At 47.7% G+C, this 24472-nt stretch overlaps 1 protein-coding gene and 1 long non-coding RNA gene across 3 annotated transcripts in view; one reads left to right on the top strand and one right to left on the bottom strand.

Annotated features, from left to right (window-relative positions):
• Nucleotides 1–1605: 1605 nt before the first annotated feature.
• The window catches only part of MFHAS1 (multifunctional ROCO family signaling regulator 1), a 52042-nt gene continuing 29175 nt past the window's right edge, over nucleotides 1606–24472 (top strand). Inside the window, exon 1 of the mRNA XM_083592917.1 lies at nucleotides 1606–5251. Coding sequence (XP_083449043.1) covers nucleotides 1918–5251 — 3334 coding nt within the window. The 5' untranslated portion in view covers nucleotides 1606–1917. The remainder of the gene's footprint in view (nucleotides 5252–24472) is intronic.
• LOC310753026 lies at nucleotides 15915–23264 on the bottom strand. Of its 2 annotated transcripts, none has more exons than XR_014543079.1 (3): nucleotides 22463–23264; nucleotides 17821–22432; nucleotides 15915–16337 (listed from the first exon to the last, which is right to left on the bottom strand). It is a non-coding gene; the product is annotated as an uncharacterized lncRNA (long non-coding RNA). The 2 variants fall into 2 exon arrangements; XR_014543080.1 differs by having other exon boundaries at nucleotides 15915–16717; nucleotides 16951–22432; nucleotides 22463–22477.

Here is a 24472-nt window from a genome sequence, read left to right as displayed (position 1 = left end):
GGCACTGTTAAAACATACAAATTTAGAATATTTTAAGGAAGACTGGAAACCCTTTCTAGTCTAAATAAAAGGTTATTATTTCCCCTATTGAAGGATCACAGCAGATCATCAGTGGATGATCACAGACATATCTCAACCTGAACTACGGTAACCTCACAAGGCTGCTGGGGTGAGGTAGAATGTGAGCTCCTTGGAGGAAGGGTTAGCAAAAGCGAAAAGTAAATAAACAGACACCTGTGTGAACCTTGGTCTCTAATAGTTAACTGCTATCTTCCTCCACAAGGAAGTGGGAATAGAACCAAGAGAACTCAAGAAGCTTGGGTTGGGCAGTGTAGAGAGGGACAAGGAGGCGAGGCCATTGTCTAACTGCAGTAGTGATCCCAAGTTGCTCTTATTTATTTCAGTAGTGCTGGTGTTGCGGACCTTCGGGCTGCCAGATGTTGCTGAACTTCAGTCCCCGTCATCACTGGTCGCTGCACATACTGGGGCTGATGGGAGCTGTAGTTCAGCAACACTAAGCAGGCCAAAGATCCCCCCACATTGGCAGTTAAGTATTGTTCCTGAGAATTGCCCCCATGGATTGAACCAGTTCACAAGCACACACAGAGAGAGGTATGGAGCGCTCCCTGAAATGAATTTAAAAGCTCTCAACTTCAACTAAATGGTTGGCTCTGCCTTGCATGTGTGAATGGGTGGCACTGTGGGTTAAACCACAGAGCCTAGGACTTGCCAATCAGAAGGTCGGCGGTTCGAATCCCCGTGACGGGGTGAGCTCCTGTTTCTCGGTCCCTGCTCCTGCCAACCTAGCAGTTCAAAAGCACATCAAAGTGCAAGTAGATAAATAGGTACCGCTCCAGCGGGAAGGTAAACGGCGTTTCCGTGCGCTGCTCTGGTTCACCAGAAGCGGCTTAGTCATGCTGGCCACATGACCCGGAAGCTGTACGCCGGCTCCCTCGGCCAATAAAGCGAGATGAGCGCCGCAACCCCAGAGTCCGCCACGACTGGACCTAATGGGCAGGGCTCCCTTTACCTTTACCTTAATTATCATTATCTTCTTTACACAGATGGAACTTTCACATTGCAGCACACCAGTCCCCGGAACACCCTGACTTCCTGCAGGTCTGAACCTTAGGTGAAGTCAGGAATGCCAACTTGAATAAAATATGGGGGGGCAGGTAAGCCCCACCCCACCTAATCAATCATAGGACACGCATGGGCATAGCCAGGGGAGAAGGGGGGCAGCTGCCCCCTTAAATCAATAAAAAATGCTTAACTGAGGTTCTGCCCCACACATAAAGCCTGCCCCCCCAACATAAATCCTCATACACCATTTGAATGGCAGTGAGCATCAGCTGGGGGGCTGGCCCCCCTCAAATATTTTATGGGGGGGTGCTAAGGGACCTTGGCCCCTCGGAGTTGCCTCCTTTGGGTGAGGACGGCGAGCCTCGTTCATGGAGGCGAGCCGGCAGCAAAGGGAAGCGAGGAAAAGCTTGCGCTCCAGGCTGGCGCGCCCTTTCCTCCTGCAAGGGCGGCTCCGACCAGGCGTGCACTGACGCGCCGAGGGGCGGCGCTGCTGTTGCCGCCGCCGCCACGGGCACCTCCTCCAGTTTCCTCCCCTCAGTCCCGGTTCGGGAATCCGCCGGCGCCGCCTTGCTGGGAGCGGCCGCCCAGGAGAAAGGATGCTCCTCCGGGCGCGGCGGCGGAGGAAGAGGCGCGGCGGACGGGACATCCCTGCGGCCGGCAGCCTTGCCTAGCGCAAGACGCGCGCAGCCTCCTCCATGGCGAAGCCCCGCGCTACGTTGCAGCGGCGAGGCCCGGCTTGCGGCGGGGAGCCCGGCGGCGGCGGGGGCGGCGCTGGTGCCCGGGCCCATCTTTCCTCTCGCCTCGGTGCGCCCTAAGGACTGCGGCGGCGGCGCTATGGCCGAGACGGAGCGGCCGGAGGAAGCGGCCCGGCTGTGGCGAGACGCCGCCCTGCGCGCCGGCAAGCTGCGGAGCGACCTCGGGCAGCTGGAGCTGGGCTCCCGGGAGGAGAGCGGCCCGCAGGCAGAGCCGGAGCCCAAGTCCGCGCTGCTGCAGCAGCCGCCGCACCAGCAGGAGCAGGAGCCGCCGTCGCCGCTGGAGACGCTGAACCTGAGCGGGCGCGGCCTGGAGGAGCTGCCCGAGGGCTTGTGCGCCGCCGTGGGCAGCAGCCTGAGCGTGCTCTCGATGCGCAGGAACCGGCTGGCGAGGCTGCCCTCGGCCGCCGCCCTGGGGCACCTGGGCCGCCTGGCCGAGCTCGACCTGAGCCACAACCGCCTGCGCTCCCTGCGCGACGACGGCCCGGCGCTGGCGCTCCTGCGCGGGCTGCGCAAGCTCAGCCTCAGCCACAACCAGCTGGGCGCCGGCGGCGACGGAGCACTTCCCGACGCCTTGGGCGAGCTGCGGCAGCTGGAGGAGCTGGACTTGAGCTTCAACCGCCTCAGCCGCCTGCCCGGCGAGGCCCTGGCCCGCCTGCAGCAGCTGCGCGCCCTCGACGTGGACCACAACCAGCTTCCCGCCTTCCCTCCGGCGCTGCTGGCGCTGGGCTCCCTGGAGGAGCTGGACTGCTCCGGCAACCGGCACCTGCGGGCCCTGCCTGAGGGCATCGCGGCCCTGCGGCGCCTGAAGATCTTGTGGCTCAGCGGCACAGGCTTGGCTGCCCTGCCCGAAGGCTTGTGCCAGCTAGGGGCCCTGGAGAGCCTCATGCTGGACGGGAACCGCTTGAGAGGCCTGCCCGCCGGGTTTGGCGGCCTGCAGCGCCTCAAGATGCTGAACCTCTCCTCCAACCTGCTGGCCGACTTCCCCGCAGCTGTGCTGGCCTTGCCTGGCTTGGAAGAGCTGTACCTGAGCCGCAACCAGCTCACCCTGCTGCCCGCTGGGCTGTGCCAGCTGGGCCAGCTGCGGACCCTGTGGCTGGACAACAACCGCATCCGCTACCTGCCCGACTCCATCGTCCAGCTGCATCACCTGGAGGAGCTGGTCCTGCAGGGCAACCAGATCGCCATCCTGCCCGAGGGCTTTGGCCAACTCAACCGCATCAGCCTCTGGAAGATCAAAGACAACCCTCTGATTCAGCCACCCTATGAGGTCTGCATGAAGGGCATCCCTTACATCGCGGCCTATCAGCAGGAGCTGGCCCACTCCCAGCCTGCCCTCAAGCCCCGGCTCAAGCTGGTCCTGATGGGCCTGAAAAACGCAGGCAAGACGCTGCTGCGGAAGTGCCTCGTGGAGGACGAAGACGAGGGACAAGGGCATGGAGAGCTGTCCTTCGCTGCAGCCTGCAAGGACGCTGGGAGAGCTCGGACCAAGGGGTGCTTCATGCAGACCCTAAGAGACCTGCCCCCTCAGCCTCTTTCCCCCAAAGCACAGCCACACCGCCGCCCCATTGTCGAGCAGCCAGAGGCTTCTCCTTTGCCAGCCTCGACCCTGAAATGTTCCCATTTGGGATGTATCTCCAGTGAGCAGTGGGACATGCTCTTTTACCCTTCCCCGAAAGCTGCTGGGCAGACCCAGGTGGGATGTTTTGCTGCTGAGCGGCAGGACGATGCTCCGCTGGCCCCGTCACCAAAAATAAATGGGGAGGCGCACTTAGGATATTACCCTCCCCTACGGCCCATTATGTCCCCAGCTCCCTACGCAGCCGGGTTGCCAGGCAGCAGCAAAGGCATAGAGGTGACCGACTGGACTGCAGACGTGGAAAGGGGCCTGACTTTCATTGTGTACGAGCTGGCGGGAGACCCAAGTTACGACGTGATCCAGCCCTTCTTCCTCTCTCCGGGAGCCCTCTATGTGCTGGTGGTGAACCTGAGCACTTACGTGCCGCAGTGTTTTTATCCCTCCGTGGGGCACTTCCTTCACTGGCTGGGGGCAAAGGTGCCACATGCCGTGGTGTGCATGGTTGGCACCCATGCTGACCTGTGCGCTGAACGGGAGGTGGAAGAGAAGTGTTTAGACATCCACCGCCAGATATCCCGGCAGGAGAAGTGCGACTACGAGGGCCTCCAGAGTCTGGCCCAGCAGGTAGACGAAGCCCTAGGGCAGGATTTCGACCTGCGCTGCTCCAGCCCTCACGTCGCCTTCTACGGGGTGTCGGACAAGAACCTGCGGCGCAAGAAAGCTCAGTTCCAGTATTTGCTCAACCACCGGCCCCAAATCCTTTCCCCGGTGCTGCCTATCAGCTGCTGGGATTGCTGCCAGGTACGCCGCTTGCGAGAGAAGCTCCTTTCGGTAGCCGAGCATAGAGACATCTTTCCCAATTTGCACCGGGTGCTGCCAAGGTCCTGGCAGGTGCTGGAGGAGCTGCACTTCCAACCGCAGGCTCAACAGCTGTGGCTCAGCTGGTGGGACTCGGCTCGGCTTGGCCTGCAGGCAGGGCTGACGGAGGACCGTCTCCAGAGTGCCCTTTCCTACTTGCACGAGAGCGGCAAGCTGCTCTACTTTGAGGAGCACCTCACCCTTCGGGAATACGTTTTCCACAACTTGCCCAGGCTCATTGACATCCTCAACGTCTTCTGCCAAAGGGATGCCACGGTCTTGCTCCAGAAACTGCTTGGCAATGCCCATGTGGACGAGCTGAAGGCCACGCAGCTCCACCACTATGTGGAAGGCTTTTTGCTCCACGGGCTTCTTCCCGCCCATGTCATTCGCCTGCTCCTCAAACCCCACATCCAGAGCAGAGAGGACCTGCAGCTGATCCTGGAGCTGTTGGAGAAGATGGGTCTCTGCTACTGCGTCAACAAGCCCAAGTCCAAGCCCTTGAACGGGGCGACGGCATGGTACAAGTTCCCTTGCTATGTGAAGAACGAGATGCCCCACGCAGAGGCGTGGATCAATGGCTCCAACCTGGGTGGGCAGTCCTTTGTCGCTGAACAGCTGCAGATTGAGTACAGCTTCCCCTTCATCTTCCCATCGGGGCTCTTCGCCCGCTACAGCGTCCAGATCAACAGCCACGTGGTTCAGCGGTCTGATGGGAAATACCAGATCTATGCCTACAGGGGGAAGGTACCTGTCGTAGTAAGTTACAGACCTGCCAAAGGCACCCAGCAGCCAGATACTTTGTCTATCGCTAGTCATGCATCCTTACCAAATATATGGACAGCCTGGCAAGCCATAACCCCACTAGTGGAAGAACTGAATGTCTTGCTTCAAGAATGGCCAGGCCTGTACTATACTGTGCATGTCCTCTGTTCCAAGTGCCTTAAAAGAGGGTCGCCCCACCCGCATACTTTCCCAGGTAAGAATATTTTAATGCTCAGGTGTTTCTTTTGTGTGTGTGCATGCGTGCGCTACTGGGTTACTATCGAGTATGCACATGTAATTGCCTCGTAAGCGGGTGGATAGATAGGTGCAAGCTGTCTTTCTGCAGCCGCTTGCCGCTTTGCAAGATGATGCCGGTAATCTCACCTGGAAACCTGACTACTGCCAGGTGAGAGAGGTTACCCCAGGATAAGTTTGCTTACCTATTTGTGCTCCGTGTTCCATTCTGCCAAGCAGCAAGGAATCTTTGCACTTCTCTGTTCCCCCCAGATTTCTGGCCAGGGTTGAAAATGTCAAATTCTCCCTCGGCGCTTGGCAGAACAATACAGGATTCACTTGTGCTTTGACGTAGGCGGTGAAATTCTTACTTTGATGGTGCAAATAAGTCCATACAGACGATCAGAATACACCCCCAGCGAACTCTGTTGCCATGAAGCATATTAGTCATCCATATTTTCCAGTCAAGTGATAAGTTGGTGTTTTGTGAACATATGTGGTTAAAATGGCTGTCTGCATCTTGGCCGAATAACAGTGATACCTGGCGTATTTTTATAGCCTCACTTTGTCAGCAGCATGCACCCTTGTCACAATTATGTCACTTGGCCAAAGGATCGTCTGTTCCCACCCACTGCTGTGTTTAGTGAAAAAAATCCCCCTCTGCCTCCCTTTGTGCGGCTTTTGCATATGCTGATGTACAAAACAGCCAAAGGAACTGATTTACTTCTGCTGGCTCCTGTACGTGTTTTCATAGAGAGTTCATGTTTGTTTCTTCATTAGATTCCGTATTCTGTTCTTCCTTCAGTCAGGTTGGCAACTTCCTATGTGTGCGGCATGTGTGTGCTCACATATGTTGAGGCTCTGAATCTTAACAAGCCTCCAAAAGCAACCATAGATTGCGGCCAGCCAAGTGTTTGGTATTCTCCCTGCCCGCCCACCACTCCCGCCCCTGCCTGCGACTAAATGCTGAGGATTGAAAAAAGCGGGGGGGGGGGGGGAGCTTGGGAAAGCCACAATAGATGGTTGGTGGGCCTGTGCGTTGTGCAGACCTGATGAATAGTATGTGGATGTATTCTTCATACTTTGGAATACTTGCAAAGCAAATTGATTTAGGGCATGTGTTTCAATTGTTGGCTTTTAAGATGAAAAACCCAAATAATATCTGATTCTAGAATTTTTGTCAAAATTGCCTGTAAGGGGGGGGGGGGAAACGTTAGGTGGAGGTGATTGCTTTTTTGGTTTCTTAATGTTGACAGTGGCCAACAAGAAGGATTACTACATATGGCGTGTATATTCATCCCCCTTTCCCCTCAAGCCTGGTAGGTTTCTGTGTTGTTTCAATGCAAATGTTGACCAGAGGCGATATATGGGAAGCTGTGCCTCTCTCAAACCCCATCAGTTATCTTAAAGATAATGGGCCGGATCCAGCTATGTAGGTGTGCTCGTGGGAGCCAGGGCAACACATTCTGCTAGTGCAGGGCGGTCCAACTTTTCATACCAGGTGGGCCGCAAGAATATGGAACCAACGGGCTGCACTTTGCCATGTCATGCTCCCCCCAACAAGGCCAAAATTTGACAGCTTCCCAAAGCCCAGCATATCACGTACCTGGCTTTGGGAAGCTGGTACAAGGGGCATCAAATGTTGCCAAGGGCCGCCAAAAAGGCCTCAAAGGTTAAGTGTTGGATCACCTTGCCCTAGTGAAACAGGGCTCCCTCCAGCACCTGGGTGCCATCCCAGATCAGCTCTGGGGTGTCTGGAGAACTCCTAGAACAGCATGAAGGACAGAGAGGGGAGATTGTTCTGTTGGGCAAGCTGAAATGTTTGCACTGGTGGAGCCATTAGAGGAGTACAACAACATGGAATTCCTCCCAAGCTATTGTGCAGTCGTACACCAGCAATCCTGAAAACTGTTCAGGTTTAGTCTCCTTTTAACTGTGTCCTAGCTTGCTTTATCACCATAGAATTCAAAGGGAGCCACTGATAAGTCATTCAGGCCCTCTTTGGATAAACTTGTCCGGGGGTTCTTTTTCCCCACTATGACACTAGCCAGTGATGTGGAGCAGAAAATAACCCCAGCAGACTTCCATGGAAAAATTTCTAGCAGTGAAAAATTTCAGCAGTGAATGGATGTCAGCTGATAATAGAATATTTGAAAATACAATATGTGAATCTTGACGGTTTCAAAGTTTTCAGTTTTGTTTACTAAATGCAGGAAAAATAAGAAAAGTAATAAATTAGTAGCAATGAATGGGTGTCAAATGAAAACACAATATTTGAAAATATAGTATTTGAAACTTGACAGTGTCTTAGTTTTCAGTTTTGTTTCCTAAATGCAGGAAAAATAAACATGAACACACTATCTAGGGACATCTGAATTTTGGGGGGTGAAAACTGAAAATTTTATAGTGCACGTTGCCCTAGGAAAAGTCTTCCGATTCAAGCTTTTTTCCGGAAAGTTTGCATCACTGCAAATGACCTTTATGCAGAGAGGCAATTAAGAAGAAGAAAAGATGCACTGGTTTGCTGGAATGATTTCTTCCTTAATTATGAAAGCTACTTCCACTGTTGTGGTCCCCTCTGAGCCCCAGCAAAGAGTGACTCGTGAGTCACTCACTGCAAGAGAGAGTTGCAAAATGACGGCCTCGCTCTCCTCCCCTAGTCTAGGTTTCAATTGTGGGAGCAGGCGAGAGGACAGCCAACACAAAGAGATTGTGGTTGCGGTGGTGACTCACAGCTTCTCTTCAGTGCGATAGCTGGAGACTTTCTGATGATGGTTTGTTTTGAATTCATTACTTGTGTGTAACCAGTTGATACTTTCCTGCTTTAGTAATGCAGACTTGAGTCAGAACGCCGGAAGAGTATTTTTGGCAGGAGGAGCATATGTTGGCATGAAATCAAGACAAACTTCTGACCTTAATAAGCAATGTGTTTATGGGACTTTTCTTTCAACAAAGTACTTGGGAATGTACTTCATAAAGATGGAGGGAGGGGGGATGAGTTAATTTCGCTCTTATTCAAATGTGTGTTTTGGCTCGTTTGCGTTTTTCTTAGAATGTGGTTAGTTTTTGACCTGGCTTGCTGCTGCTGCTTCTACATACCTGGAAGGAAGGGCCAGTAGAAGTCATTTCAGAGGACGCAGTGGTCAGATTCATGACCTAAAGATTGCTCTTTCCTGCTTCTGTTAATGCACTAGGCCCCTGTTGATTTGCAGGTTGAAGCTCTTAGGTTAGAGTTTCTGCTGTCAACATAACAGGGTCAATCAGGGTTGCCCATAGCAAATCTGATGCAGCAAGTTTTTTATATTGTCTCCAAAAAGTGGGACTTCACAGTTTCCTCCATAGCACTCTTGTGTTTCTGTGAGAGAGAGAGCAGCCAATGTCTGGTAGATCTTCTGTGCTTCTTTTTCCTGGCGGCACGCGCCGATACGCAATACCGGCACCTTTCTTCAACAGCTTAAAGTAGGAGAGCAATGACTAGGAAAGGTAAAGGGGCCCCTGACCATTAGGTCCAGTCGTGCCCGACTTTTGGGTTGCGGCACTCATCTCGCTTTATTGGCCGAGGGAGCCAGCGTACAGCTTCCGGGTCATGTGGCCAGCATGACTAAGCCGCTTCTGGCGAACCAGAGCAGTGCACGGAAACGTTACCTTCCCACCGGAGCGGTACCTATTTATCTACTTGCACTTTGACGTGCTTTCGAACTGCTAGGTTGGCAGGAGCAGGGACTGAACAACAGGAGCTCACCCCGTCGCGGGGATTCGAACTGCCGACCTTCTGATCAGCAAGTCCTAGGCTCTGTGGTTTAACCCACAGCGCCACCAGCGTCCTAGAGCAATAACTAGCAGCTGCAAAATCATATGCACCTTGGAAGCACCTCCAGGATCCCCTTTCCCTCCTTCCCACCTTCTCCAGTTTCTTAGCATTGCTGGTCATGAACACCACACTCCACCCAGTTGTCGCTCAACCAATCCCATTGGCCAGAAATTAACCCCGGCCCTGGCCTCAGCTGCCTCCTCAGACCACTCAAATTTGGCCAGTGAGGGAGACTGTTACAGGTGACTAACGACTGGTTTCTTGGTGGATGGGTGAGCAGGTGAGGAGCAGTGACTGGCAACTCTGCAAGCCTATGGAGGCATGATTTGCAAAGGCGGGAGGCGCCAGCAGCCAATGAGCTTTTAGAACAGAGCGGAGGGGGTTGAGGGAAATAGGCTCCGTGAGAAAGGCATTTCCTGTGCCTCGTCCCACCACACAGACACTGTCCCCCGCCCTTTTCCTGTCCTCTTGCGCAGCCATGTCACCAACGGAGACTGCGGCTGCTGCATGCACAGGACCTCGCCTCAGCTGGCTAGTGGGAGCGCTTCTTTTGGGAGTGAGGTGGGTGTGCCTTTGAGTGGTACAGTAAGTACCGGCACCTTTTTTCTGGAAAAAAAAAGCATTGGAGCTTCTGTTCTTGCCTGTCATTATTTAACATAGGGCAATCAATGTACTGGGTGCTTTAGTGAGCAATACAGTGGTACCTCTGGTTGCGCTGTGGGTTAAACCACAGAGCCTAGGACTTGCTGATCAGAAGGTTGGCGGTTCAAATCCCTGCAACGGGGTGAGCTCCCGTTGCTCGGCCCCTGCTCTTGCCACCCTAGCAGTTCGGAAGCACGTCAAAGTACAAGTAGATAAATAGGTACCGCTCTGGCGGGAAGGTAAAAGGCGTTTCCGTGTGCTGCTCTGGTTCGCCAGAAGTGGCTTAGTCATTCTGGCCACATGACCCGGAAGCTATATGGCGGCTCCCTCGGCCAATAAAGCGAGATGAGCACCGCAACCCCAGAGTCGGCCACGACTGGACCTAATGGTCAGGGGTCCCTTTACCTTTACCTTTAATCAATGTACTGGGTGCTTTAGAGAGCAATACAGTAGTACCTCTGGTTGCGAACGGGATCCGTTCCAGAGGCCCGTTCGCAACATGAAAAGAGCGCAACCTGAAGACCATATCTGTGCAGGTGCGCGGCACGATTTGGCGCTTGTGCGCATGCGTGAAGCGCGATTTAGCACTTCTGTGCAAGCGGCGAAACCCGGAAGTAACCCTTTCCGGTACTACCGGGTAGCCGCAGGACGTAACCTGAAAGAACGTAACATGAAGCAAACGTAACATGAGGTACGACACTGATGACAGTTCTTCGCCCTCAGGGTGGTCACAATCTGAGTACAGTGGTACCTCGGGTTACATACGCTTCAGGTTACACACTCTGCTAACCCAGAAATAGTACCTCGGGTTAAGAACTTTGCTTCAGGATGAGAACAGAAATCATGCTCTGGCGGCAGCAGGAGGCACCATTAGCTAAAATGGTGCTTCAGGTTAAGAACAGTTTCAGGTTAAGAACGGACCTCCGGAACGAATTAAGTACTTAACCCGAGGTACCACTGTATTGACTGTGACAGAGAGATCAATGATAACAAGGGGCAATAACTGAGAAAACACAGTTAAGAATCCCTTCAGCCCAATTCTATTTTCCTGCCATTCTTAAATTTATAGTATCTTGTTAACCAAGCCAATCATCCCATAAAGAAAATGAGCATCTGTTTGTGAGCAAAGTTCATTATCCCTCTCTAAAGTGCTTTTTGGAAATGGGTGCCCCCTCCAATTTGGCCTTCTGTTGATAGATACAAAAATTGCATCCAGGCACTAATAATTCTGCAGATAACTGCTAAACGAGATTTTAGTTTTAAGTATATGCGAACCACTGAAAATGTGAACCACACTGCAATCATTCAAGGACAAGATGAGCCCTCTGAGCCCAGAGGATACTGATTAAAGGCTCTGCTATTTTCAGGTCACCTTCATCATTGGATTAAAAACATACAGATGAAGCCATCTTATGCTAAGTCAAACCACTGGACATCTAGCTCAGTGCTGTCGACATAGACTGGGAACAACTTCCCTGGGTTTCAGGCAGGAAACATTTCCTACCTTACCTGGAAATTCTGGAGATTGAATCCTGGGGCTTTTAAAATGCAAAGTGCGTGTTCTACCAGTGAGCTAAAGCCCTTCCTCAAGGGTTACAGATTGCAGGGTCAGAGGAACTCCTTCCTGGGAAGAGATGAGTTCATATATGTTTGGTCCAGGCCTAAATAGTTCAGCTGGTGAGATACCCTTTGTTTCATTCTGAATTTCTCACCTTGTTTGGAAATGTGTTCCTCTTTCCTTCTCAAAAGAAGGAAGAAAAAATACGATTCAGAGCATGACTACATACAGTCATACCACGGGTTGAAGTCGCTTCAGATTGAGCATTTTTGGGTTACGCTCTGCGGCGATCCAGAAGTAACAGAATGCGTTACTTCCGGGTTTCACCACTTGCACATGCGCAGACGCTAAAAATGACGTCATGCGCAGAAGTGGTGAATCGTGACGTGCAGACACGGGTTGCGTTTGCTTCAGGATGCGAACGGGGCTCCAGAACGGATCCCGTTCGCATCCAGAGGTACCACTGTATTACTGTACTTGCAGTTGGTTATAGTGAAGCCCAGCGGTTAGTGCCAACCGTGGTTTACAAATCCACTTAAAAGTAATGGTTTCTGTTTCAGGTTTATGGTAGAACCATAGTTTATATTAAGGGTTGTGCTTGGATTGGTGACTTTAAACCTAGGTTAAGTCTGACAAGGAACAGAGGCAAGGGAAATCACTTGGAGAGCAGCCTTGCATTTTCAAAGCTGGTGCTGCATTTAAAAACTGTTTTCTGGGGAGTCATTATTACGTGGTATTGGAGTGTTGCAGTATAGAAAACCCTAGAGCAGGGAGTGGCTAACAGTGCTAGAAACTCAGGTATAAAAGTTAGGCACCAAATGGCTCGTTAAACCAGGGTTACAGCTGCCAAAACGGAATGCCTGGTTGCCATTTTGGGGCCAGACAGCTCAAAAAACACATTTTTCAATATGACATTGGTTCCTGAAATTTACTCTGTGCAGATAAAATATAATTTTACAGGATGCATTGCTAGTATGTGAAAACAGTCAAGATCCAAGGATTCCCAGGCATGCACCTCCAGATGGTGACGTCATGTGCCATCCTGGTGAATGGGCATCTTTGCTTGGTCACAAGTGGCCAATAGCCACCTGCAAAATGAATTTTGAACACTGGTGGCCCTCTAGTGTTGTTGAACTCTATTTCCCACTATCCTTGATGTGTTAGCCATACTGGCTAGGGTTTATGGGAGATGGAGTCCAACAGCCACAGGAGAGCCACAAGTTAGTTAGCACTGCCCTATAGGAACAGTGTTACATGATAGGGTCACTGTGGGAAAAGCATATTAGCAAACTGGAATATTCGCCAATGGGACCAGGGGCAGGGTGTGTGTGGGGGTTTTAGGAAATGGTCGGAAAAATTATTTTGAGCACCCTGATTAAGAACGATCTTCTATGTTAAAAAGACCACTTAACTTAGCGTTTATTTAAGGCCTGAGTTTTTTATGTTGAACTTGGGGTTCTGGTTTTAGGTATGCCTTGTGAATTTAAGAACACCAGACAGCATGATGTGACAATAAAGGAGCATGCAGAAGATTACCGATGAGATAAGCACATTTCAGAGACTCTCTTGGATACCCCATTGAGGATTTGCTTTGCTGTCTTTTTACAATTGTCTCATTGTGCGTCTGAATATATTCTAGACTAAAGAATCTAATGCATGCTGTCTGAGTCACTAAATGATGCAAAGAGTGCGGCTTCCAGGATCTCCCCAGTCACCCGGATTATGGGAAGAGGAGTGGGTTAAGGAGTTAACTGATTGGTTAAGTGGTTTTTGAGAAAGTTCTGTAAAGTGTGGAATGGTTATTATGGTCCTAATCCCATTTAGTGACTAGAAGGGTAGGATTTAGGGTTTATGTTTCTTCCAGATTAATTAATCTGTGCTAAAGTCATGAAATCTTGTGAACACCCCTCTTGAAATATGAAGATTGTTTTCTAGTGTATGCTTATGTGGTTTGGCTCTGTTGAGACATTTTCTGTAAACAATTCACTGAATTTGTGTTGCTGTCCTATGCATGCTTATTTGGTGATAAATCCTTCTGAAATCAGTGAAGTTATTTCTTGAGTAAACGTGAATGAGATCTGATTATTAGAAAACTAGCTCATAAGGGAGAAAGGTTCTAGCCTAGCCTTCCACCTGAATTGTTTTTCTACATGCAAAAAAGGTTCCTGGGCAGGTATCAAAGCAACATGCAGAGGTACCAAATGTGCAGGTTTGAAGTGCAAAGATACAGGATTGTTGAGAGATAGAGACATTATTGTCAACAGTTGTGATCGTTTCTGAATTAGAGCATTGTGCTCACAATTTGTTCAGATACAACAGCAATGGAGGGGTGGGGAGACAGTATTAGCCTTTATGAAGCTGCTTTGTTTGTTAAATTTATGAGGAACTGCATCTTTAGGAGAAGCTACGTCTGTTTTCTCCCAAATGAAAGCAATCAATGAAGTTGTTCATACTATATAGCTCATCTCAATCTTCAGAACTCAAGAATCCAGCCATTGCATCAGAGAGCTGACTATGAAATACAAGAAACATATTCTTTGAAAGTGTTTTGCTGCCTCTCATGGAAGAGGCATGGTACGGTGGAAGAACTAAACCTCTCCAAAGAGCCTCCATAATAGGCAAATACCACTATGAGTGAAAGGAGAAGAGGTCCAGTGGTACGAAGTGCCATGCAGATGGATGCTGAGGACTAAAAATATCTAGGAGAATGCTGGTCCTGTAATGTTAAAGATGCTGCTTTGAGGGCTAAAGCTGACACTGAACTATACTGATAAGAAAATCTCTTAGTTTTCAAGAGTGTAATCTATATTCCAAATATCACATGGTACAGGCCTCTCAGGTATGTCAAAATAATTGATCCTACACAAACTAGAGTGTCACAAAGAAGACTAGATTAAAAGGTATTATAGCTTATTAAAATGTTAAATTCAGTATTATCGTTGAGTTAAAAATATTTTAGCATAATTTCCCCCAATTTGGAACATCAACTTCCATGTTTACTTTAAAGTGATAAACACAACACAATCCTGGAAGTCAGTCCAGTAGTATTTAATCCCAAGTAAATGTGTTTAGGAATGCAGCCATCATAGTGTTTTTTAAACCCAAGTTTTGATCTTTGAAAAAGCTATTATTTACATTTGTAAGGTTGCACACCACTCACTACCTGCTGCAAGTACTCTTGTAAGATTAATTCTTTGCAACTCAAAATCCCTGGTGGCCTTACTAGTAATGTTTGAGCCACTGGAAGACTTCTCCGGGAGCAATTCCAGACCCCTGTGTTTCCCCCTGCTCTTAGAACTTTCTCAAGTGTTTTGCTTGTAGCATGGTATCAGTTAGAAGGAAATCATACTCCAGCCTTCCACTTTAAAACAAAAGACCCTAAAGAAATTTGCAAATGCTGTCACATATTTGCAATACTTAATGAGCTCACGTTTACATTTGTGCTCCCAAACATGTCTAGTAGGGAGAGTGTAACCAGCCTTGTGTGACAGAATAACGTCTGTTCACGGTTGCTGGGTCAAGCAGTTGCATTGTTGATCATTTGTAAGTTTCAGGAGGAAGCTGGGAGACAGCACGTTCCCTGTTAATCCCTTCCCAACCAAAACTGCACTGGCTAGCTGTTACAGCTTAACTCTAGTGCACCTACCCCATCTTCAGTTGTTAAAAACATCTCGTTTTCCAATAACGTGAATGAGTCTGCACAAGTGTCAGGCGTGTATGCTTCTCTTCATTTGCATGCCACTGGAAGAGATCAGAAAGACATGCTTTTGATTTCAAACTAACCACAGTTTCCTGTGACATCCACACTCAGAGATAACTGGTTTGACTGTAGTTAGTGAAATAAACCAGGAGCAAGTATGATTTTATGTCCTGTTTTTGTTGTTCTCAAATCAACTTACTTAGAGTAGGGGGCCAGGGTAATGCCATGCTGTGTGGCATTGATTGCCAACAATGCCCATATATGCCCATAGAGGCCTTTCCGACTAAGTGTAGGAAGAACCTTCTGACAGTAAGAGTTGTTGGGCAGTGGAACAGACTCTCTAAGAGGGTGGTGGACTCTCCTTCCTTGGAGGTTTGGAAGCAGAGGTTGGATGTCCACCTGTCATGGATGTTTTAGCTGAGATTCCTGCATCACAGGGGCGTTGGACTAGATGACTCTCGGGGTCCCTTCCAACTCTGCAATTCTATGAATGATGCCACTGTGGCTACTCCTAGGCTGCAAGCCTAAGCTGCCATCTTGTGTATGCTTCCTTGGGAGGAAGCCCCACCCAATTCATCCGTGGAATTGAGCTTCATGGCTGCAACCCTAAGCATAGGAACAAAGGAAGCTGCCTTATAACTGAATTAGGCCAGTGCTCCCATCTGGCTTTGTATCAATGACTGACAGTTTCAGTCATTCTCTAAAGATTTTCCCCAGCAGCCATATCTGAAAATCTGTGGCCTCCTCCATACAACACACACACTCCACCACTGTGTTATAGCTGTGCCCCCAAGCACACTGGCCGGATCACTGGGACTTCCTTCTAAGCAGAGTTAGGGTCAAACTGCACTTCCCATGATCAGGGGGGAAACAAAGGGCCAGGCTGCCAGAGCTGGAGTCAGATGCAGATCAGCACAAAGAAGCAAGGCCAGTTGTCAGTGCTCAGTCAACTTTTTATTCAAGGAAATGAACAAACAATTCAATGACACTTCCCAGTAGGTCTTGGCCCTGTGGAGCAGTTGTCAGGACTGAGGTCCCTGCCTTCTGAGGCTCCTCCTCTCCCAAGCAGTCTCAAACAGCACCTGAGCATCTCTGGCCTCTGTTCCACTCTCCTCATTATTCTGTGCGTTCTTGCAGACAAGGCTGGAGGGAAGCTTGTCGCAGCAGGAGAGGGAGACTCCCTGGATTCCTCATCAGTCTCTTGTCGCCCCTCCTCTGCTTCAGCCTCGGAGTCTGAACTGCTTCCATCCACAGGTTCTTCCTGCTCACTAAACTTTGTTGCCCTTCAGCATCCAGCTAGATTCTTTGAATTGCAGAAATTGGCCTCTTTGCTTATAATGGCCACTGACACATGGCTTAAAAAGAAAGAAAGAGGAGACTAATTTGCAAATGCTGTATATAGATAGACACGTAAAAATGATTACTGCCCTACTGAGTAATACAAAGTAGACCCATTGGTTTTGGTGAGTCTGAGTATGAATTAGCTGGATGCATTATTTTACTCTTGAGTATGACTAATGTTAGATATCACCCTATACTTTTTATAGAGGAATACTATACATCTCACTGTAGTGGGGAGAACCAGGGCCTGTGTGCATGTGCTCAGACGTCTGCCAAGGTGCTGGCTGCTGATGGGCAGTTCCTGGGCCCCTGCATTCCGCCTTTACTTTTAAACCAGATTTGGAATGGACAGCCATTCAAACAGAGGACATCATACAGAGAACGGCCACCTGTCCTTATCCCGTCCCTATCCTAACCTTATTCTGCCACCTCTCCTTATCCTAACCTTCTGATAGCCCTTCAAATGGACACAAGTCTTCTCCCAGGGAGGACACTGACCACCCTGTCTTTGCCCTGCTTCTTCTAATGTGTGCATGTGGTACCAGTTGCTCTGCCATTGAGACCTTGTCCATTTCCCACATAATTTAAATAGGTTGCATTTTTTTGGGTGCGTGTAGTTTCCTAAACAAACGAAGATGTGAAATTAGACTCTCTTTTAAAAAGTACTAGGGGAGTAGTACTCCTTAGTACCTGGGAATGCTAGGATAGGAAGCACCCACATGATCCAGCCTATCTAGACACACCTGGTGATGCATCAGGGGAGCATCGTTAGAGCAGCAGGCACAGGGCACAGGTTGCTTGAACTGGTCCTTAGATGCCAGGCGGAGTTCAGAACCAAGCTTATTCATTGAAATTGCCACCCAAAAACACTCCCATGCTAATACTTTGGGAAGTGAGGGATATAGGGGAAAACAGAGGGGCATGATGGTTGCATTAGAAGTTAGCAAGGACATCGCAGGGACTTGAACCCCGTCCTGGAAACCTGGAAGGTGGTGCTTGAAATGGTCCTTTGGTGCAATGGTGGAGTTAAGAATCAAGCTCAGTCACTGAAGTCACCACCCTCCCATGCTAATACTTTGGCTTAAGAAAAATGGAGCCAATTGTTATTTCGGCAGTGTGGGATAGAGAGGGATAGAGAGACAGAGAGAGAGAGGGATAGAGAGAGTTAGCAGTTGCATTGGAAGTAAGCATGGACACCGCAGGGATTTGAACCCCGTCCTGGGAACCAGGAGCGCCGACCACCAGTGTCTTTTGCTTTTTTTTTTGAGCAATGCAACAAGGGGAAAAGCAAAACCTGAGAGAACATTCTGCGAATGTTCTCTCAGGAAAAAGAAAAACCTTAAGAGATATGAAGAAATCTGCTGCAAAGAGCTTCCACTTCTGACGAGTCAGGGATTGCAACCTGAAAGAGTCTTAGCAGAAAACAATGTTAGTGCAAAAACATGCAGATGGAACACGATAAGAGATTTCTTCCCTAGTCAAGCAAGGGGTACTGACCTAAATATCCTTGAACAATGGAATACCATTTTGACTGCCATTTTTGTCTGAAGCTGAATGAGCCATTGACCTAGAAGGGCACAAAAGAGAGATAAGATTCAGACTTAAATGTCTGCCATTAAGCTTGGTGTGGAAAGAGGAAAGATTGCTCAGTGCTCAACCTTTTGTTTGTCCATTTGACTTCATGTGTCTGGCAGCTCCTTCTGTTGGTCTGCGATCTAGAGTCACTGGTTTATCTTTACCATCAGGTGAGCCTCAATGTGGTGACACGGAATAGGGCCTCTTCTGACAGCTCAGTCACTGCAACCTGAAAGAGTCTCAGCACAATGAGTTGCAGACGGAACACAAATAGAGATTTTCTCCCTAGCCAAGCAAGGGGGATTATGTCATCTTGTCGTTGCTGCTGGAAAGGCTAGTCCTTTCAGTACAGCTCCACTTGCAAGACACATTGGAGACATAGTCCACAGTTAAAGGCTCCATTTTAGGATGGGAATATACAGAAGAATCCTTTGTGGTAAAAAGTCGCAAACCGTCTTGCCGCAACCTTAAAACAAATGAGGAATCACAGAGTACCATTTTGACTAGATATTTCCTTCCTAGTCAAGCAAGGGATACTCACCTAGATGTGGTTCAGTCAAAGAGTGCCATTTTGACTGCCATTTTTTCAAGAAGCGGATGAAGAGATTAAAAAGGAGAGGCCAGTACAAAAGCATTGCACTGAAAAAGATCACTGAGTTGTCTTCATCCAAAGACTAATTAGTTTGTAAGGTAAATAAAACTTTAAGACTTTAAAGTGTCTTAGCACAAGAATTGCAGGTGGAAAAGATATTTTCTCTCCAGCCAAACACGAGATACTCACCTAGAAGCCCTTCAATCAGAATGCATTTGCACCTGCCGCCACCTTTTGAAAAGTCGAAAGTATTTAATAGTTACCTTCCTTCAACTGCAGCACTAGTTTCCAGGTGTGAAGTTACTGGCAAAGGAAGCTGACTGCTAGACCTGGTTTTAAAATTGTTATTTTAAATGTGTTACCTTCAGTACTGGAGGAACCAAGTTTTTTTGTACAGAGTCAACGCTTTGTGTTGTCTGAGCTATGTAGCAAAAAAATATAATAAAATCTGAAAACCTTGGTTATTACCACCAGAGAGCCATGTTACGCATCGGGGTAATCTTGCCTGGCCTGTTCCATAGTTACCTTTTGAGCTCCATTTCCCATATCTTTTAGTGGAGTTGATGTTCTAGTCTGCTTCCTCATTTGATCCTCACAACAACCCTGTGAGGTAGGTTAGGCTGAGAGATAGAGCGCTTCGTGGCAGAGTGAGGATTTGAACTCGAGTCTCCCAGGTCCTAATCCAGCACTCTAGCCACTCTCAGGAACCTCCCTCAGAGAAAGCACTTTCCCCCAGGATCCTGGACTTGGCATGTCCCTGAGCAGTCACTCTCCAGTCGCCATCAGCAGGTTCATCCTCAAAATGCTTTATTTGCCTTTTCAGCAAGTTTTAAACTTACCTGTCTTTCTCTCCTTCCAAGGCAACCTGAGCCAACACGAAATTAGAAGAAACAGCTTTGTCCTCTCCTTGCCTTCTTTGCTTTTTTCCTTTCAACATGCACATTTCTAGCTTCAGCAACAAAAAACCCCAACTTTCCGTTCATGAAATGACTTCTCTAGTTGCCTTTTAAAAGAAAAGCCTTCTATTTTCCCTACTCATTTTCGCTCTTCTTTAAGCGGACTTCATATCCATGTACCCTTTCATGTGCTCCTTCTTTTCATCCAAAGTCTCCTTAGTTTGAAGTTTCCTTCATCTTCATTTTCTCTTGGCTTTTCCAGTTAAGTATTTTCATTTTTTTTTTATTCTCTTTAAAATCTCCATCTTGGTATTTTTCTCAGTTTTTGTTTGTTTGTTTGTAAAATACGTCCACCATGACTTCTGTGACTTTGCAGGAAGAGGTGGCTTCATCTGAGTGTTGTGGGCTCTTCAGACACAACTGTAAAGAGAGGGTGTCAATGAGATGCACCTGGAAGAGACTGGGGTCTTCAGCACCTTTTCTCTCTCCTACAGAAACAGAAGACCAAAAACAGCAGGTTACCTAAAGCCGCGCAGTCAAAATGCATGTTTCTCTCAATAATATACTGCTGGTTTTTACTTGATGTATCAAGAGCTCTTACTCACTTTGCATCTTGGGAGTTAACAAAACAGCTCTGCCTCAGACACAGTGAACTCTGCGACGTCTGTAAAACAGAAGATCTGGAACAAAAGAAAGAGTGTTGTCCCGCCCGCAAGTGTACCTCATTGTGGACCAACACAGGAAAAGGCCTTCTCTGCAGTGACATCTTGACAGTAGAAGTTCCCTTGGAAACAGGAATGGCGGCCACCTGGCGTCTTCAGTTCCCAGCTCATCTGAAAAGAATGACTGAATGACCAATGTTGCCAAGTGCAAGCTCCTTAGGAACTTGTGTATTTTATGTATTATTACATCAGTAACCTACCTTTTCTCCAGTGAGCTCATGGCGGTGTGATCGTCCTTCTCCTGTGACCTGAAAAAGTCTTTGCACAAAGAGTTGCAGAAGGAAGACAATATACCGTATTTTTCGCTCAATAAGACGCACCCGACCATAGGACGCACCTAGTTCTAGAGGAGGAGAACAAGAAAAAAAATGTTCTCTTTTTCTCTGCGCAGCGCCTCTCCACCAAAGCGGCAGGAAATGGAAGGGGCTCTGTTTCTCCTGCCACTTCGCTGAAGGGCCCTGCGCAGCTTTCCCTCTCTGCGCAGCTCCCCTTCAGCAAAAACCTTGGTTATTATCACCAGAGAGCCATGTTACACATCAGGGGTAATCTTGCCTGGCCTGTTCCATAGCTGCCTTTTGAGCTCCATTTCCCATTTCTTTTCAAAATCTTGCCAGTTCTGCTGGAAAGGCTTAGTGGAGTTGATGTTCTAGTCTGCTTCCTCATTGGATCATCACAACAACCCTGTGAGGTAGGTTAGGCTGAGAGATAGAGCGCTTCATGGCACAGTGAGGATTTGAACTCAAGTCTCCCAGGTCCTAATCCAGCACTCTAGCCACTCACAGGAACTTCCTTTGGAGAAAGCAGTTTCCCCCAGGATCCTGGACTTGCCATATCCCTGAGCAGTCACTTTCCAGTCGCCATCAGCAGGTTCATCCTCAAAATGCTTTATTTGCCTTTTCAGCAAGTTTTAAACTTACCTGTCTTTCTCTCCTTCCAAGGCAACCTGAGCCAACATGAAATCAGAACAAACGGTTTTGTCCTCGCCCTGTCTTCTTTTTTTCCCATCTGCACATTTCTAGCTTCAGCAATAAAACCACCAAATTTTCCCTTCGTGAAATGACTTCTCTAGTTGCCTTTTAAAAGAAAAGCCTTCTATTTTCCCTACTCATCTTCTCTCTTCTTTAAGCGGACTTCATATCCATGTACCCTTTCATGTGCTTCCTCTTTTCATCCAAAGACTAATGAGTTTGAAAGGTAAATAAAACTTGATTTCCCCTCCTTCACATTCCTTCATTTATCTTCATTTTCTCTTGGTTTTTCCATTTTTAATTTTCTTGATGCATTTCTTGATCCATCTTGGTATTTTTCTGAGTTTTCAGTTTAAATTTTGCTTGGCTAAACTCTTTTGGGGGGGGGGGGACATTCTCAAGATCCATCATCTGTCTACAATTTACTGTCCCTGTGTTATTAGGATTAAGTCTTCTTTGATCTTCTATTTTCCTTCAGTTTCCTCTTAGTTTAAAATTGAATGTCTCTCCTAACACTTTTTAGGGACGAACACCTGATTAAGATATATGCGCACAGTATTTGAAATCAACTACGAAAGAGATCACAGGTTAAAATTACCCGTGTCCCTTTTAAAGTTGTAAATGATGAATTTCAGCAGAGTGAAATCCCTTCATTTACTCTATAAAAAAATCCCAATAGTTTTCAAAAGCAATCTAACTTAAACTGGTTTCAGTTGCCTTTTCAAACCTGTTTCATCTTCCTAGCCTCCTTCTCCTAATCCCTCTGCCCCTTAACTCCTTCAGCTCTGACCAGTGAGAGGGCCAACACCAATACTATAGCCAGGGACAGGCTCACTCACTGGAATGTGGCTCGCTCCTTCCGCCACCAGTAGGTCATAACCACACAGAAAAAAGTCCCTTGTAGCATTAATACAGTGGGTGCAAATGTCTTTATTTTCAACATGGCGTCACTTTGATGGGAAATGAGTATTTTCTTTCCAAATTAAAACATTCTGGAAATACAAGGGAACTGAATTTGAAATCCACCCAAATCTCATGGATTACAAACTATAAGAACATGACCTGCACAGGAGAATAAGGGAAAGACTATGGGAAGAGGGGCTGGCTTGGATCTCAGTGGCCCCCATTGAATTCTATGGAGCAAAGTAAATGGGCTGTACAGTTGGAAAAGTAATCTGGGGTACAGCTGGAAAGGACAGCAGTTGCTTCTCACTCCTATGTATAGAGAACATTCTATGATAGAATGAATGAAGCCTGGGTGCTTATTTTTAAAAAAGTTGGCTTAAAAAGAAAGAAAGTGGTGGTTAATTTTAAATCATTGCTCCCTTTTGTAGCATACTGGCCGTCTTTCCCTTCCTTGAAAATTGCTTTGTTGAAATATAATACCTGGTTGGTGGATGGGAAGGGTTTGGAGTGACTGAAATAGATGTACAGCTCCACTAATTACAGAAGAAATTTCATTTCACTCTGAAGATTAAAAACCTCAGTGTTTGATGCTTAAGAATGCCTTGTGTGGTTTAAAGTTAAGTGCTCTTTTCTCTCTTCTATCTCTGTCTTAACTTTAACCTCCATGACATGATTGCATAATTATTGTAACCTGCAAAACCGGATGAATCTTAGCACAATGTGTAAAGTTACTTTCCAGATAAACATCTCTGAAGTTGGACTGTTATTTTACAGGAAAGCAGTTAGAGGTGAAAGACCGTGTGAAATTGCTTTGGATATGGTTTTTATCCTGCTGTAACCACAGTTGTGTAATGCATGACATCATTAATCTGGTTGCCATTGCCAATAGATTTAAAATTCTCCTAATCAAATGCATTCATTTTAAAGGAATTTGCCTTGTTTGGTGCACTTCTTTCTTGCATTGGGCAAGGAAAACATTGCCACTGAGAGAGAGCAGAAGGCTGATCTATTAGATGGTAAAGTGATATTTTCCTTTAACATTTTAGCAGCCACTGGCCCATTTGAAAATGGGGGCTGACTGGTAGCATTCCAGATAAGACCACACTTGACTTGTCTAGCTTGATATCCTAACTACATATAACGTGACTGCAATAAAAGGTTTTTGCTTGAGATGATAGCTTGTTTGCATAACTATTCAGTAGTTCCTCTTTTAATACCTGACAGGAAAATGTCAGTGACATGACAGATGATTTCTCACTGGGAGAAATGTTTCATTGGGGGTCCATCTGGTTCAGTGTTTATATTAGTGCACTCTGGGAGACAGCCAAGATTCGGAGTAAGGTGCTATTTTGCTCCGTTGTATGTGTAATTTTCCTGCCCACCTAGCAGTTCGATAGCACGTCAAAGTGCAAGTAGATAAATAGGTACCGCTCCGGCGGGAAGGTAAACGGCATTTCCGTGCGCTGCTCTGGTTCGCCAGAAGCGGCTTAGTCATGCTGGCCACAAGACCCGGAAGCTGTACGCCGGCTCCCTGGGCCAATAAAGCGAGATGAGTCGGCCACGACTGGACCTAATGGTCAGGGGTCCCTTTACCTTTACTATGTGTAATTTATTTTTATTTTTATTTTTTGCATGTCCAACAAATGTGTATCTTTCAAGGCCATGAACAAACATGCCTGAATCCAAATCCTTGTACAGTGGTACCTTGGGTTACATACGCTTCAGGTTACATACGCTTCAGGTTACAGACTCCGCTAACCCAGAAATAGTGCTTCAGGTTAAAAACTTTGCTTCAGGATGAGAACAGAAATCGTGCTCCGGTGGCGCGGCAGCAACGGGAGGCCCCATTAGCTAAAGTGGTGCTTCAGGTTAAGAACAGTTTCAGGTTAAGTACGGACCTCCGGAACAAATTAAGTACTTAACCCGAGGTACCACTGTAGTCAGTTCTTGAAGCTGAAGTGCAGAAGGCAAGAAGGTTCTGCTCAGTTGAGATGTGAAAGCCTGGAGGTAAAAATAAAATAAAATAAAGTACAAAGGTGCAGTTGCTTATTTCCCATTTTTTCTGATTTCCCCCCCAGGCCTTCACATCTCTAAGCAAGGGTAAGAGGCAGAATCACTTAAAATTCTAATTCTAGACTACCGCAATGTGCTGTATGCAGTACTGCCCTTGAAGTCCATATTGATCATGTAGGTGCTCCTTTAGTCCAGGTATGGGAGCCTCAGGTGAAGGGGTTAAATGTGGCTCTCCAGAATATCTCTTCTGGCCCTCGGGACTCTTTTCAGGTGACACCCTGCCCTCATGCACAGTTCTTCCCGGGCTACACTCCTCACTAGACTGACTATTCATCCTTTTTCAATGGCTTTGCCTAGCTGGGACGTGTCCTTGAATCACTGTCATCATTGTCGTCGATTGTATAGGCCACTCAGAGCATAAAACCGTCGAAACAGTAAAACAGGATAAAACAAGCTCTAAGAACAATAACATTGATT

The sequence above is a fragment of the Podarcis filfolensis genome (genome assembly GCF_964270895.1).
Source record: "Podarcis filfolensis genome assembly, chromosome: 17".
Taxonomy (NCBI): Eukaryota; Metazoa; Chordata; class Lepidosauria; order Squamata; family Lacertidae; genus Podarcis; species Podarcis filfolensis.
The sequence above is the reverse complement of the archived record's forward strand: the minus strand, read 5'-3'. Positions and strand labels throughout refer to the sequence as shown.